At 33.4% G+C, this 17,069-nt stretch overlaps 1 protein-coding gene across 4 annotated transcripts in view; it reads right to left on the minus strand.

Moving 5' to 3' along the window:
- The window catches only part of ATP9B (ATPase phospholipid transporting 9B), a 158,922-nt gene that overhangs the window by 79,081 nt on the left and 62,772 nt on the right, over window positions 1-17,069 (minus strand). For all 4 annotated transcript variants that reach the window (XM_087890377.1, XM_087890376.1, XM_060682069.2 and 1 more), the window contains exons 8-11: window positions 15,669-15,763; window positions 7,109-7,189; window positions 4,444-4,519; window positions 3,375-3,451 (exon numbers count right to left, since the gene is read on the minus strand). In XM_087890377.1, coding sequence (XP_087746503.1) covers window positions 3,375-3,451; window positions 4,444-4,519; window positions 7,109-7,189; window positions 15,669-15,763 — 329 coding nt within the window. The remainder of the gene's footprint in view (window positions 1-3,374; window positions 3,452-4,443; window positions 4,520-7,108; window positions 7,190-15,668; window positions 15,764-17,069) is intronic.

Below are 17,069 nucleotides of genomic sequence, written 5' to 3' on the forward strand. Positions count from 1 at the left end.
AAAAATATAAGATTTAGAAGGAGAATAACTTTTAGTTTAGAATTGTTTTCTTTTCTGAAAAGCTTTATTTTTGCACCCAGGTATTAAAAGAAAATTTTTATTCCTATAGATGTATTGATTGTGTTTTGCCCTATTTTAAAATGCAGTTAAGAGATTTATATAATAACAGAGCGTTCTACTTCACATAATAGCACATATCACCTGTCTCTTTCTAGATGACACTTTTAAAAGCATCTTTTTATTAGAAACACAAACCAATACACTCAAAGGGCTGCAATAACTACTTTTAGACGATTCGTATTATCATTTCCTTCTTTATATTCTGACTCTAAGTAACTTATTACTATGAATGGCATGAAAATGGCAACCTGTCACAATTGATTTTTTTTCAGTCTAAGTTTTTTTTATATATATATAATTATCTTCTTACTAAATAAAGGTCTAGTTTATAAAAGGAAATCTCAAGTTTCAGTTCATGATAACTGAGATGTCTTTTTAATAGCTCTTAGGAAGGTTATTGCTTGAGATTAGTAATTATTTGCATAGTTTTGAATGAAAAACTCCCAGAGAGGTTGAAATGTTCTTTATCAAGATTTAAATAATCATAATAGTATTCTGACTATAGGAGGGAACATTATAAGCTCATATTTGGGAATCAGAAATTCCACAGAACTAGAAAGCACCATAAGTTCTTTTACAAGTTTATTCATGTATTTCTGGCAGAGACAAATATTTAAATTAATATTTAAAACACAATGATGCAAAGATAAAACTCTGGAGGTGCTAATTATGTCTTGTCCTTCTTTCTGCATAGCTACCTCTCTAACCAAGGTGCAAAAGAATTCAAGGACTGCAGCCTGGGATAATGCCCAACACTCAGCTGTTGGAATGGATTGAACTACATTGTCTTTGTGGAAACTATAGAGACAATGTTGTTCATCAGAAGATCTGGGACTCTTATTCAATCCACACATGTATTCCCAGAAAAAATAATTTTACTTTCTTAGACACCTTTTTTGTTTTTGTATTGTTCCTGGGCTTCTAGGTGGCAGATTCAAGGGCAAGGAACAAATAACAGCTGCATTATTCCTGAACTGGTTGAACTGACAAGTATTACCAATGCTCTCCCAAGAAAATTTCATAAAAGGACTATCCTTCTAGGGATCTAAAGCTCTTTTTAAAAGAATATATGGCAAATAGCCTGCTAATCTAGGCAGAAACAGTGATCATACCTCTATTGAAAGACCTGCTTATTTATTTATTTGTATTTCATGTTTAGAAAGCACCCATCTCCTCATAGAGTGATTCTGGATAGTATACAAATATACATAAAAACATAAACGCTACATGTAAATATTCTAATAAAAACAGTTAAAAACAAGAATAATTAAAATGAGAATTCAAAAGGCAGGGAAGGGGCTTCAGGATGCTAACCAATCTCTTGGCTGTGTGCTCCTCTGTGGGCCGTAAGCAAATCAGCAGGTTCAAGCATTTCCTAAAGGCCAGGAAAGTGGGAGCCTGCCTCACCTTTGGGGGGGCAGGGGAAGGGTGTTCCAAAGGGAGGGGGCAGCAGCAGAAAATGCTTTCTTCCTAGATCCACCAGTCAAAATTATTTAACTGACAGTCTGTAGCATACCTTCTCTGCCTGTCCGAGTGGGACAGGCTGACGTAATGGGGCAAAGACATCTCTGCAAGTAATCTGGCCCCATATCATGTATGAGTAAAAAGGTCATAACCACACCTTGAAGTGAATCTGGCTGTATGGAGGAGAATACCGTTTTCCCCAAAATAAGGCAACCCCTGATAATAAGTCCAATCAGGCTTTTGAGCGCATGGCAATAAGGCCAAGCGTTTATTTCAGGGTTCAAAAATCTTAATCCCACCTGAGAGAGATTGTGACATTCTATGCTAAAAGGTTAGGGATAGATCACCATGGAGAAAATCTATCTATATGGTCACTAGGAGTAAAAAACAATTTGATGGAACATAATCATGTGTGTATGTATGTGCGAGTGCACATCTGCAAGTTTGTATGTTTGTGTATGTATATGTATGTGTATGTGCGTGTGGAAATGGATATATTTACACATGAACACCTGTGTCTCAAAGGTGCTGTCTTCTTCAAAAGGCAACTGGACTGTTTTTTCGTTGAGGCAGAAGAAGATAACATTTCACTTCTCATCCAAGAAGCTTCATCAGTTCTGATGGCAGAAGGGTGAAAGGATATGGAACACCCATATATGCACATAACCTTTCAAATACCAAATCAGTGGCATTTGGAAAGCATGAGAAAGTGGGTTACCATTTCAACAGCATTTTTTTTAAAAAAAGCTCTATGATCTAAGTGACAGAAATCCTATTAAATAAAGAAGAATAGCAGTTCTATTTAAGATACTTGTTTTCACTGTCTCAATCCCTATAATAAGAACCTTCAAATAAAACAGCAACAAAGAAGTAGAGTCCTAATCATCTGACTAGCATTCTATATCTTCCACAATATTTTTATGGCTTAAATCCTTAGCACCTTTTAATGTTTATACTATTGTTCGCAATCCCAATCTCTCTTTTCCGCCCTGCACAATTCACAATCCAATTCTAGCGGATTTACAGCAGAACAGGACAATCTTGAGACCAAAACCCAGTTTGAACAATACAGCAGTAAATCTCATCATCAACTATTCTCTGAATCATTCGGTACACTTATAAAAGCATTTAGATTTTCAAAAGCCAGTTTTATTCATGGTTAAAAATAACGAAGAGCAACAAAGATATTTTTAAAAATTATACTCTTGTTTTGGAAACTATGTACTTCATAGCTTATAAAGGTGATCCTTACCTATAAAATAAAAATTTGCATGGAGAGCTATTATTTATGAAAAATAAAATCCACCAACATAGTTATCAGATCTAATCCCTCTGCCATTAAGATCATAAATTGGAAGAGGATCCTAATATATTTCTTCCAGCAGTGGCAGAATATCAACGTTAAAAAACAAACAAAATATAAATTATCAGTATAGATTACATATATTAAGAAAATGTGGCAAAAAAGAAAGATGGAGCATGCATCTGAATGCACATAGCATCCATTGGCATATCTGAAATGTATTTTCTTGTTGCTGTGTGAACCCAAAAAGGAATTTAAAGAAGAGTTTCACTTCTTTAGAAGTCTGCTGCAGGTGGTATATGACTGCCCATAGATAATCCAAATCACTTTTTCTCCTTCTAATTCAGATTAATGCACTGTCCTAAAATAGGTAACAATAAAAGGGGCCTTATATTTTATTTAGAGTTTAAGTATTTTTTAATAGGCAAAGTTAACTAAGATAGTAGATATGTTTGCTTTTTTTCTGTTAATTCTGAAACCAGCTTACCTTATTCTTTGGATTTGATGTGTTCATTACACTTCGAGTCTCTTTTCCAGTGTAAATAACAACACCAATTACTGTTCCTGGAACAAATACAAGGAAGAGTTATATGAGAATGTTATTGTATGTGTTATAATTGAACATTTCAAAAGAAAAAAAATAACACAAGCCTGTATCACTAACTAATCTAAAAGTTTCTCTTCAAGTTTTATGACATAAGAACTGGCTGGTCTGTGCATTTCATTCATTGGATATCTAAAATAGAAGTATCTTCCATTGCCAGCATTCTTCCTCAGGCTTTAACACCAAAGGTGTGAATATTAAAACTATTTTTTATTATTGGGCTGCACTGACAGAATATTGTAACTTTATATGTGCCTTTCCCCCCTCTGCCTTTATCCTAAAGAGAACTAAGAAGCATTCAGTCTGAGACACTTTCTCAAACTCCATTCCTACTTTCAGGTGATATTTCTCTTATCTGACTGATGTTTTGGCTGCAGCTCTTCCTCTTCCTCCTCAAGGTTTTTCTTGCAGCCTATTAAAGTAGTCCCAGGAGTACATTTTAGTAATAATGATGCTACATAATGCAACTGCATAATTTGACATGATCCTGACGTTTTGTTGAATGGGAATTTGCAACTCTCCTTTTGAAGCACAAAGGCCAGAAAACATCCAAGTATAAGAATTTCATTTCATTCTTATTCAGACTTAAAACCTTTTCAGATTGTTCATATCAAAATTATCTGCCATCATTTCTCATCTATCATTATGTAAAGCTAATGAAACAATGTAAGGACTTTTTGATGAAGAAAAATAAAACTTTTCATGGCTGTATATAGGTATTTATTTTATCATGCTGGAAAAAGAAAATGGGAAATGTTTAACCTAATAATACTTTTAAAGATAATAAAAGTAGCATTTGGAAATATGGATAAGTATTAAGAAAGAAAGAACCTGAGGATTAAAAAAAAAAAAAAGCTAGGGTTAAAAAAGGTTAATAGAAAAAAATGAATAAAAATGTGAAAATGAAATATTTCTTTTCGTCACATGTTCCCAAACTATGCATTTTTTTTACCTGATGCAACAACAGTGCTTGCCCATAGTGTATTTTCTATGCTTAGGCTCTCATGAACAGTTGGATCACTGTCTTCCTGTAAAAAAATAAGAGGACTGGTTTCTAAAATTGTATTTCATAAGTATAGAATTATTTACGAATATGTATAAAAATATTAAACATCAGAATAATGACTCAGAACAGAAAAAATAATACCTGTATGTTATCCATACTTACAATTTTTTTTTATTTTATTTTTTAATTTGATTTATATGCCGCCCTTCTCCGGAGACTCAGGGCGGCTCACAATGCGTTAAGCAATAGCCTTCATCCTTTTGTATATTTATACAAAGTCAGCTTATTGCCCCCACAAACTGGGTCCTCATTTCACCTACCTTAGAAAGGATGGAAGGCTGAGTCAACCTTGAGCCTTGGCGAGATTCGAACCCTGCAGTAATTGCAGGCAGCTGGTCTTAAGCAGCTTAATAACAGGGTGCCTTAAACCCCTGTACTACCAAGGCTCTTGGTATTGAAAGAGAAACAATAAATAATTTCAGAAAATGTATTGTATGGTACTGAATTATATTGGTATACCTGCCCATCCTACATTTGTGACTCTGAGTGCTTCACCTAATTAAAAACCACCAAATAAATCCAGAAATCAGTAAAACACAATAACCCTAATGTATTGACTCAAGTGTCTGGAGCATGGTGTAGAACAGATTTTGGCTCAATTCTAACAAGACTTAGTGGTGTGGCTGTTTGGGGTTAATGTTGATTATTTGCTCAAGGGCCTCTGTTTTGTTTTGCTGATTTTGTTGTCTATTAGATTATTTTAGTCTGGGCTGCCTGTTTGATTAAAACTTTTTTGCTGCTTTTATAATTTCACTAGTTTTGTATGCCTCTCTGACCTCACCAGAGTAGAGCAGTCAATAAATACATGCACACAAAGTAAGTATTGATAAGAATCTATATCAGGAATGTTTTCATATGTGCATAGGTATCTATTAGTTCCCCTATTTCCACATCTGACTTCTGTAAAGCATCTTTAAGACTGGCCTCCCTCACAGTCTGGAACATTCATTGTCATTACAGTATCCGGTAACTGAAGTTCCTAAAGTTTCCAGACTCTGCTATTAAATAACAGACTTCTATGCAAGTATACAAGCATTAAAGACACATTATCTACAAATCGTATCCATTGTTTATAAAAATACATTTGGGAACTGACACTGAGATGTTATTTTGTAAATTGAATATATTTTTCAATGAAATTATAGGCTTAGTTTACAATAAACACCTGGGGCGATGGGAATGAATTCTCCCAGGTAAAGAGAATTAACCTCTGAAATCCTGGGGGAATTATGAACTTTCAAACTTTGAACTAAGTATCACTTAATAAGGAAATTTTACATCCACAGCAGTACAGTATAGTCCAAGCTAACTAGAAAATATCAGCCTTTAGAAATAAAATAATGATTCAGGATTTACATATATTGTTAACACACTGGAAAAGAAAACAACAACAGTAAACCGATAAACCTTAAAATTTCCTTGCTACCCAATACAACTTTTATCTATAAAACTGTAGCCTGGTAGCTAAGAAAGAAGAAACTTGATTTTTTATTTCGTCCTTCTCCTCTAACATATGCATTTCTCTTTATCAACAATATGCAATTTTATTTAAAATTGAAGTAACAATTCAAACGACAGGAGTAAATAAAAATCTGTAAGCATTCATGGGATCTGTCCTATTTCAGAGAAAAACAGGTTGTTAAAGAATTAAGGGAATTAGTAGCTGAAGCTCAACTTTTTTTTTTTCAGTTACAATTTTCTCACCTAACTCATTTCTGGAATCTCCATTGGACTAGAAGAGGGCTAAAAAAAAGAGTCAGTGGAAGCTAATGATTTATTTGGCAGGGCCATGTGGTGTGGACAAGGCAAGAGATTAAACTCTGCATTTCTTCTTCCTCCTCCTCCTCCTGAAATGCTAATAAGCACAAACAGTGCATTTTAAAAGAGTATCTGCATGTGTAGCCGCAGCATGTGAATCAGAAACTGCACTTAGCCATTTGCATGAGCATGTCTTTACTAAACTAGCAATTGGTACAAAAAAGCCTGCTGGGTAAATAGCCTCTTGCTGAATGGAAGCACCTGCTTTTCCCTAATCTTAACAAATAATGATAAAACAACAGATTTTATTTTAATATTTTTTTATGTATTTGAAAAATATCAATGCATTTTCCAGCTGTTTGGTATGATGTATGCTGCTATCAATGGGCACTGCTTGAAACTTGATTGTGATCTGAATTGTGCAGTGTGTGTGTGTATAAAAACTTGGGTTCTCATCTGGTATACATTTGCAAATCCTATTCTCCTTGAATGGGTTTTATTGTGCTGTGAACCATCATCAAAATATGGAGGATTCTATAGAAGAAACAAAATGTCCCTTCAATATTTATTTCTAGTCCATATCCTATATAGCTCTCATCTCTAAAGTTGCCAAAATTTTTGAAAAGTGTTTCACGTGCATAAGGAGGTGAAGTATAATGGAATAGTATCAAACTACACTAAATGCTCACACTCCGACTATTCAGAGACATAATTTACTTTAAAAGTATTTTCTTTTTAAGGTAATTAAGACAAATGAATACAGCAAGAATGAGTACTTACAGTAACTACTTACCCTTGTAAAGGTACCTTCAAAGCTATGAATATCCATTTGAGGCTTTTGAGCATAAACATACGCATTGATTGAAAACAGGTCCTAGAACACATAATTTTAAAAATATCTCTGTATGTTAAAGATAAATCAATAGAGCCTTGATTTCTCAATCCCTCACATCTAGCTTATCATCCTTATATAGAAACAATAAAGCAGAAATTGGAACATGGAAGTTCTGTGCATTCCCTATGCTTCATCTAGAACTCATTTTCTACATAATAGATGTTACTTGAAATGTTGGGAAAAAATAATATGCTTTGACTTTACTTGTACTACAGGCATAATTTACGTGATTTTTCACAGATTGTTCTCAAGTAATTTAAAAAATAGCATTATAATTTAGAATGTCAATATATTTAGCTTATCTGCATTATTAACATTATGATGCATGAACAAAAAAAAAAAAAGAAGGAAATCATACTTTTGATGCCTACAATGCAAAGCCTATCCCTACTCTCTGAACATCTTGTTCGAAATATTTGCTAAAGACTAAATCAATTCCCATCAGTCCTTTCATGTCCAAATTGTATCTAATCCTGTATAGAAATAGCAAAACTAATATCTGAGGGACTGTCTCTTGCCGGTTACATCTACCCGACCCATCAGAGCGAGAAGGCAGGGAATGTTGTGTGTCCCATCCCTGAGGGAGATACACCTGATGGGACCCAGAAGAAAGGCCTTCTCCGTGGTGGCTCCCTCTCTCTGGAACATCATTCTCCAAGAGATTAGAATGGCCCCCACTCTAATACTCTTCCGGAAGGCGCTGAAGACCTGGTTCTGCCAGTGGGCCTAGGGAACCCAAAGTGGGATGGAGCCCATTAAATGGCTCATGTGATCTGCTGTTGCCAGGATGGGGGGGTGGGAAGTGATTTTATTATTATTTTATTACTATATTAATTTATTTGATTTTTAATTAGTTTTATTGTTTTTAAATGTAGTTTTTATATTCTGTAAGCCGCCTTGAGTCGCCATGGGTGAATAGGCGGCAATATAAATTTAATAATATAATAATATCTGCACACAAATTGTTTGAAATATGCAAGAAATTACCTATTACTGTGGTTCTTTGATCTATTAGATCACATGTATTAGCTCTTGTGCTTATGCAAAGCTCAATTTAAAACATTTCAGAATTTAAGAGATTGTATTCATTTATTTTTAAAATTTATGTAACTACTCAGCTCACAATTAATGACTCTGAATGGCTTAAAACATTTAAAAGCAATATAACAACTTAAGTTATTCATAGACAGTCAAGTAACAGCCAAATAACCAATTTGTTTTCTTTATGATTCTCTTTTTGATTTATTGTGTCTTTATTGTACACTATCCAGAGTTAGTCTGAGTTGAGTTGTCTTAATTATCTATCTTATAAACCTTGAATGAATGAATAAATAAATAAATAAATAAATCCAGAAAATAATCACTTCATGGGCTCTAACATTTCAACCTCCATGCCCAACAAAACATCTACATTTTAAGCAGCAGTGAAATCCGGCTGGATCTATCCAGCTCGTGCGAACCAGTAGCGCTGGCGGTGGGAGGCTCCACCCACCCACTGGGACGTCATTCCATCCTGTTTTTGACCCTCTGCGCATGCACAGAAGGCTCCCATTCCCGAACCAGTAGCGAAGGTAACTTGGATTTAGTAGGCCTTGATGGAATGAACCCCAGACGCAACAAATGAAAGTACCATTGTGTCATTTTTGTAATGATGTTCCTTTATTCATTTAGTTGATTTCTATACCTATCCATCTCAACAAGTGATTCTGGGCAGCATACATCATAAAACATAAAAAACAAAAATCATAACACAGTACAAAATAAATATGTAGGGCACCAAGTAAAACTGTTACTATGAATGGTAATACAACGGGGTCCTTAACACACTATTTAACCAAACGGTGTGACTAATGTAACTGGTACTGTAATTAATATCTATGGTTCTTTACAACATTATACATAAGACTGACAAATGGGAGTCTTCAAGGTTAATGTTTCTTTAGACTCAGAATTGGCAGCCTTTTAACATTTACTAGTTAGAAAAATAATTTTAATAAGTCACTTCTATAAATGCCTGGCATCTTTACAACAATTTACAATGTGCTTCTCTCTAAGGCATAACCATGAAAGATTATGATGCCCGATCCTGCAAGAATAACATTTACATAAGAAAGTATTAAAAGTTAAAGCACCATAGTTGCTTGTAGAAATATGGAATGAACAAGACCAATCTCATGTATGGATCTAAAAAACTATTTATTTATTAATTTTTTATGCTACCTCTCTCCTCTACAAGATGACTCTGGGCATCCTAAAAACTAAAGTTGAAATAATATGAAATTACTATGGTAGTTGAAGAATATCTGAAATACGTATGCATAGGAGAATGCACAATATATATAGGAGTTCGTACCAATAGTCTAAGGTCCAAGAGTTTCCAAATGGAGATCCTAAATGTGTCATCCACAGAAACCCTAATGAAGGACATGATATTCAATAATTCCTAACAGTTTTTTATGGTCTAGCTTCCCTGAAAATGGCCATAAATTATTTCTAGCTAAGTCAGATGTTTAATTTTCAACATTTTAGAATATATTGTTATGTTTACAGTCTTAATATTTCTAAAGGCCAAGTAAGCCTTTATTCATGAGATTATTTATGAAAGCTGTGTTGCATAACACAGCATCTTATTAGGTTGTTATTATGTTTTATATTTACATTTAGTAAACACAGATGTAGACAAGTGGTTTTCCTTGTGCCCACACAGTAAATGGCTAGCTGCATTTATTCTCTATACCAGCAAGTATATCCAGCAAGTATCTTTTATCTAGGAACAGATTTCAACATGAAATTCCCTCACTTCACTTGGAAGAGTCATCTCGGATTACTAGTAGCAGTACTCAACCAAGGATTTGTAATGGTTCATTCTTCTGCTTGTTTCTGCAATCCTTCTCCTTTTTAAAATGGGGATATAGAAATATAGAGCTTTGCTGCCTATATCATGGATCATTCATTTAGTATAGATAGTGCTATAAGTATAGTATGCTCAAAGGTACCTGGATTAGGTAAATATATGCCTATCTGGAATATCTTAAACTACCTGAATAAAAGCGGTAAGACAACTAAGTAAGCAAATGTGTTTGTATGTGTTCCATTTAATTTTGAAAGAATGTAATTCTAACTACACTTTTCATTTCAAGTTCTGATTAATTATGTATACTAGCTCATCCAACTATTTTATTCATATTTTAAGGGCACAAATCATATTTCAACATCTTCCACTACAAATCAGCAGTTCCAATGCTAAATCATCAACCATTTATTGTAAACTTTCACACAAGCTTTCATTCAATGCATTCTTGTTCTTCAAAGTTAGTTTTCATCAGCCTCTTGAGAAATAATTCATATGAACCTAATACACATGCGGTGTCCTATATCTGCATCATTCATTTCTTCTCAATCTATTATCACCTACAATTTAGATAATCCAGGCTATTATGTGCTTTATTGTTCACAGAAAAATAGGAGTCTCAGTACGGCAGAAAACTAATACCACACACATACTCATAATACAATAAAAACTATTAATGAAGTGAACCAAGCACGAAAGTTTTCTTTCTTTACCGATTCCATGCTTTGCAAAAATTGTTCATCTAGAAGCAAATGAGATGATTTAAACATTTCTTTTATCTGAAAAAAAATATTCGGTGTGCAAAATTGTCTCAAGAACAAAAAGAATGCTAGTTTGATCTATAAAAATTAGGTATGTGCGAAAAGCACTCATGACATATTTAAACGTAACTGAATTTGAAATAAACAAATTAATTATTGCTCTCTACTGATTATATATTTCCATTTTAAGGTCATTTATATTTATACTATGGAATCTTTAAAATAGTGTTGACTTTTATACTTTATACTTTTATATTTCAAAATACTTTAAAATAGTATTTTGCATTGCCTCTTTATATGAGCCAGAAATGCATATGTATTTGTATGCAAATACTACAATTTTCTATGCATGGGAAATTGACAACACTTTATATTACAAGTATATACAATTTTAACCATGATTTCATAATTGCTTATAACTAAGATGAAGAATCTCAGCAAACTATTTTGTAAGGATAGACCTAAGTATTTCCATAAGTCCTAAAACAATTAAAAGATGGTACAATAATAACACTGCTTTCCTTCCTTCTAAAATAATAATTTAGAAATCACTCTGGAGTTATCAATAATATAGAAAAACTTCCTCTATTAGGTCAAGGGCAACATTTGTTCACCTTACTTAAAGATCATTAAAATACATCCTTAATCATAACATGTAGTTCATTACAAATAAAATTGCTTCTGGTTCAATAAAACTAATTAAATGTAAATGGTATTGTTTACTGCTTTATGGATCTTTTGATATAAATCAGCAAGTCACTATTTATTGAAAATTACAGTGACCTCATTGCTGCTAATAAATTTACTGGATCACTTAGGCTGAATTCAAGAATATGCACAGTGTAGATAAACACTACCGTGCATATAACTATGAAACCAAGAAACCTAACCTGGGTGTTACAGTTCTTACAGCTCAGGCATCATTAAATGACTTGTTGAAATTTTAATTCTCTGATCGCATTAAGTGGTTCGGGAAGACAAGAAAATCTGTAGTGATCATCTTTGATGGTGTCATCTGTTCTTTAAGAAAGCTCTAAAGTTTTGCCTGTTTATTTATTCCAGGAACCACTGAAGATAAAGTTGCAGTCTTTATGCAGTCTGATGATGGAATTGACAGACCATGATAATAATACAAGAGACATTTGAAAATGAATGACAATTACCAACAGTATATTAACTACAGTACAAAGTCCAATTGCTTAATTCAATACAATTTTTGTTCCCCCCCCCTTTTAAACATTATTTTATATATTAAGTTTGTTCTTATTGTTGTTTGTTTTATATGTTTTACTGTCTTTATAAACTGAATATTCTTTGGTTCCACCCTTTTCTGCTTTAATCTGTTTAGCAGAATCTATTTTTGTTTTGTTCAAATAATTTATATAAAAGAAACTAAGATTTTTAATTTAAACCCACAACAATTTATCAATAAGAAGAAATGTTATCCTAATGAACCAGAGCTTTATAACGTTAAAAATTAAGCTTGTCGATACTGAGGGTTAAACACTGCCAAAAAGTCATGTCTTCTAACCAGAAAACTGTACCACCGGTCAGAATAGAATTGCCAAAATAACCGTTGAATATATATTTTATTTAAATTATTAATCTTGATTTTTGTTAGCAAATGTTTTGTGCCAAGCATATATTAAAACATTCATTAAATAGCTTTTTACCACTGAAAACTGAAATGGTTTATTGGGTTATATGGTAGTATTCATTTGTTTAAATCATAACATTTTCATTCTCTACAACCTGCATGAGTCAAATTGATAACAGATTTTGGGTGTAGTGGTATTATGGAAAAAGCTGTACAAGAGTACAATAAGCAAAAATTAGGAAAGAAAGATAAGCTTGAAGGATCTCCTCAGCCATTTTAGTAGCAGCCCAGCAGGTGGCATTCAAGAATTACTGTAAAACAGAAATCATCCATTCTTTTTTACTTTCTAACCACAAAATCCTTACAAACGTTGACAATTTGTGGAAAATATTTGACAAGCTATTAAATATCAGTGACTATTTCCAGGATATCTACAGATTGCCAGGATCTGTAGCACTCAATGCAGTAAGATTTAATGAAAATCCATAGTTTGATTTTCAGGAATGTAAATTGCTGTTGCCATTCTCTTCACTCATTTATGGGTGCATTTTTTGTTATTGTTAAGATGGTAAAAAGCAGTCATAATATATAGTGGGAAGCTAACCAATAGCTCGGATCCTAAGACTTCATAAGAAATGCAGTTTTCTTTAGCACTATTTCCACTTTCCTATAATGCCTGCCTTCTAAAAGTCTTCACAAAACAACAGTGTCCTAAGCAAGCCATGTGGATACAAAAAATGGCATGCAGGTGGTGATGTCATGATACGAATTCCAGGCTTACATTCTTACATCCCAGCATCTGAGGCAAATAAGTTGTGGAAATTTTCTAATTTAATTAAGGGTAGGGATTCCCATCCAGCCAAACTGCAGATAATGAAACAAGGAGTAATGAAATAAATACCCAACGAAGCCATAAAAATCCCCCTACCATTTGCATGTGTGTTAAATGCATCGAAACCAAAGAAGTGTGAAATTTACAGAGATACCAAGATCTGGTTTGTATTTTCTAACAAGGGGCACATGAAATGGAAGATAATGAGACCATGGGTAACAAAGACCACTCAGACTTAGAAAACTATAGTCATAGAAGATAAATCAGAACGTTGTATTTTCTGCTCCATGCTCTCCATATCAGGAGCAACACATACTAAGGATGGAATCTGAAGAACTATCTTTAGTTTTAGCCTAACTGATGAAAATATCTATTGGACTTTGGGGTGCTTTCCTTTGAACATCTGTGTTTCTTTTACTTTCAAAGTTAATCATGTAGCATGTCAGGGATATTGTTTTGAATTAACAGTTCAAAGCACCATGGACAGATGTAGCATCTTGCACAATTTGTAGTTCCTGGGCCATTAAAAATATGTGTATCCCAGTTCACCGTATGGTTCAGATGACTTACAATGACAAGAACAGCGGTTATTTATAAAACAAGAGTTTGCTTTATGCAAAGCAAATTATTATATTCTATATGTAGAATCGTATTCTATGTTCCTGTGAAAAATCCTTTTTTTTTTGGTAAACAATGTCAGAATATCCAGAGCCAAAACTTTTTTTTAATTGCCCTATCTTTATTTTATGACATTTATATAAAACAAATTAATTAAAAAATATTTCAGGGTGGTTTTACATTAAAACAGACCCAATGCATTAAAGGAAAAAACAGCCCTTTACCTACAGACCTAAATTAAACAATATGTCTATTAACAAAAATTAAAATTTAATAAAGCTCACGGTACCGTTAAAAGACTAGTTTTATGACTCTGTCTTACCTCTGTAGGTAACTTTCTGAATATCACTAAAATGATATACAGCAATGAAAATACAATAATGAAATTACTGCATCATAGATGTTATAGCTGTGTATTAACAAATAAATGCAATGTTGTAACAATACTTGATTTATATCTAGTATGTTCTCCAAAACTCAAAGACTCAGATAGCTCCCTCCTTCATTTTTCCTTAAAACAAGTACCTTGGCTGAGAGATGACTGGCCCCAAATCATCTAGTAAGCTTTGAAAGGTTTGCACTGGTTTCCAGTTCTTTCTTGGGTCTAATTTTAAAATCGTAATATTAATGCCACCATTTTTTTTTTTTAATTTGATTTATATGCCGCCCTTCTCCGAAGACTCAGGGCGGCTTACAATGTGCTCAGCAATAGCCTTCATCCTTTTGTATATTTATACAAAGTCAGCTTATTGCCCCCACAAACTGGGTCCTCATTTCACCTACCTTAGAAAGGATGGACGGCTGAGTCAACCTTGAGCCTTGGCGAGATTCGAACCCTGCAGTAATTGCAGGCAGCTGGTCTTAAGCAGCTTAATAACAGGGTGCCTTAAACCCTAGTACTACCAAGGCTCCATTTATTTATCTTTATGGTGTAACAATTATATTTTGATATAGTTTTTAAATATTTGATTTAGTGTATGTATTAATCATCCTGGACTGAGGGTTTTCAAGGTAATATTATTAAAAATAAATAAAAATATTACATTCCCATTTATAAAAATTGAGATATTAATAATTCAAAAATTTGAAAAAAAAATTAAAAGCCCTTTCTTTATTTGGTGAAGAACACATTCCATGATGAGAAAATCATCAAGAAAAGAGATTCATAGTAGTCATCCATCTCTGCTCATTTGGCAGCAACCCTTTCCTCACACCCCAAGGATTTAATTAGTCATAAATGGGAAGAAGTCTTGGTGTGTAACATTCAGATATGAAGCTGAAAAAGGGGCTTTGAATTAGGTGCGAATGCACTTACCATACCTGTCAGCAGGGACAGGGTGTAATCACATACCTCTCTACAACAAACAAGTATTTTCCCAGAAGCACATGGACAAGATGCAAGCCTAGAAAGATGCATAGCTTTTTAAGGCTCTAACGTATGTCTGTGCTGGATTTGAAGTAACTTTCCACTTGAGTTCCAAGTACTGAATGTCTCCAGAAAGGCATCAGTTTTTGAGAAATTGACTGGAGTCATTTAAAAATATTTGAAATGGGCCCTTAAATTTGTCTCACAAATGCAGTCATAAAAAGTAATAAAACTGTGATGAACAGTCCACAGATATTCTTAAGAAATTCTGAAGCTACAATTTAGAAGCCCTTCTTCTCACTATGTTACTCTTTTAAAGTTTTGAAATATTTATTGATTTCAGGAGTTTGATATATGTTGATTAAAAAAAGAATTCCAAGACAAATAATTATTTAACTGCAATGAAAGGACTAAAATGTTGAACCATGCTTACCCCTAAAGCTGGTAATCTCTGTGTGCAACTAACAGCAACTTTTAGTTTCCAGTCTGTCTCTCCATCCAGCTGATCAGTTCGAATAAAACAGGAACCTTAAAATTGCAAAACCAAAACAAAACCCCAAGAACATTACATATTTTAGATTCCACTAAAATAGAAACTGAACTATGATTTTTTTAAAATTGAAGTCTCCTACAATTCTATCACAATTCTCTGTTAATTCTGGTAGAGCATAAGACATAAAGAAAAAAAAATCCTATACAGTTTTACTAGTACTGTATTTCAAATTTAAAAACATTTCTATTTTTAAAAAGATGGGAGTACAGTCTGTACAAAATAATTAACTTCTAGAAAATACAAGGCAAGCATTTTTCAGACAGTTATTGAAACTGAACACATTGTAAATAAGTATAAGACAACATGAGAACATTAGACTCCTGTAGTATATTCTAATCAACAGTCTATTCTCCATCATACTTTGCAGATACAAGACATTTCATGGTTCTCTTTACCCTTCCTGTCAATGACTGCTCTCATCCATCAATTTCATTTAGAATTATGCTATAGATCAATGCAGTTCAAGACCAGTGTGGCTCCTCTGAATGGTTGACTGCACATATATTCATTTAATAGAGCTCACACTATGACATGTATCGGCGAGCTGCATTTCCTCTCCACTTCAGCAGTTAATTTCATCAATAACTTATCTCATAGTCCGTTTCCCTTTTATCCAGAAAAAGAGACTAGTTTGTGCCAACTCAGCTTTCAATACCGATCACTATAGCAAAACCTAAACAATAAAATGTCCCCCTATCCAGACATTTTAAAATCATTCTTTAGCACTATTGGCAAGACTTTATAATGTACATGATAAACTAATTCTTAAGTTTGCATAATGAAGTTTAAAGAGCATAAAATTATATCGGCAATACTAAAGATGATGAGAAGTAACTCGTGCCAAAAGCATTTACTCTGATTTTCTTTTACTTATAATTTACATAAAGTTTATTCTGATTTAGTTATAGAACAGACCCATTGACATTAAAAAGCATCACGATGGGAATCAGTCCACCATTTGCACATTATATTTTATCAATGTATCCATTGTCAAACTGTGCTTGCTAATCAAGCTTCTTAATGACAATAATATTTTTACCCTGTTTCCCCCAAAATAAGACATCCCCTAATAATAAGCCCAATCGGGCTTTTGAGTGCAAGGCAATAAGGCCAAGCGCTTATTTCAGGGTTTAAAAAAATATAAGACAGGGTCTTACTTTCAGGGAATCACGGTATGTATAACAAGTTCAATGGTATATCAATTTTTAGATTTAGAAATGTCAGAAAAAATGTGGATTTTTTTAAAATCTCAAGCTTTACAGCACAATGAGGCATTTGTTT

This window comes from Pantherophis guttatus, chromosome 3 (genome assembly GCF_059756535.1).
Source record: "Pantherophis guttatus breed Tessera chromosome 3, ASM5975653v1, whole genome shotgun sequence".
NCBI classification, from domain to species: domain Eukaryota; kingdom Metazoa; phylum Chordata; class Lepidosauria; order Squamata; family Colubridae; genus Pantherophis; species Pantherophis guttatus.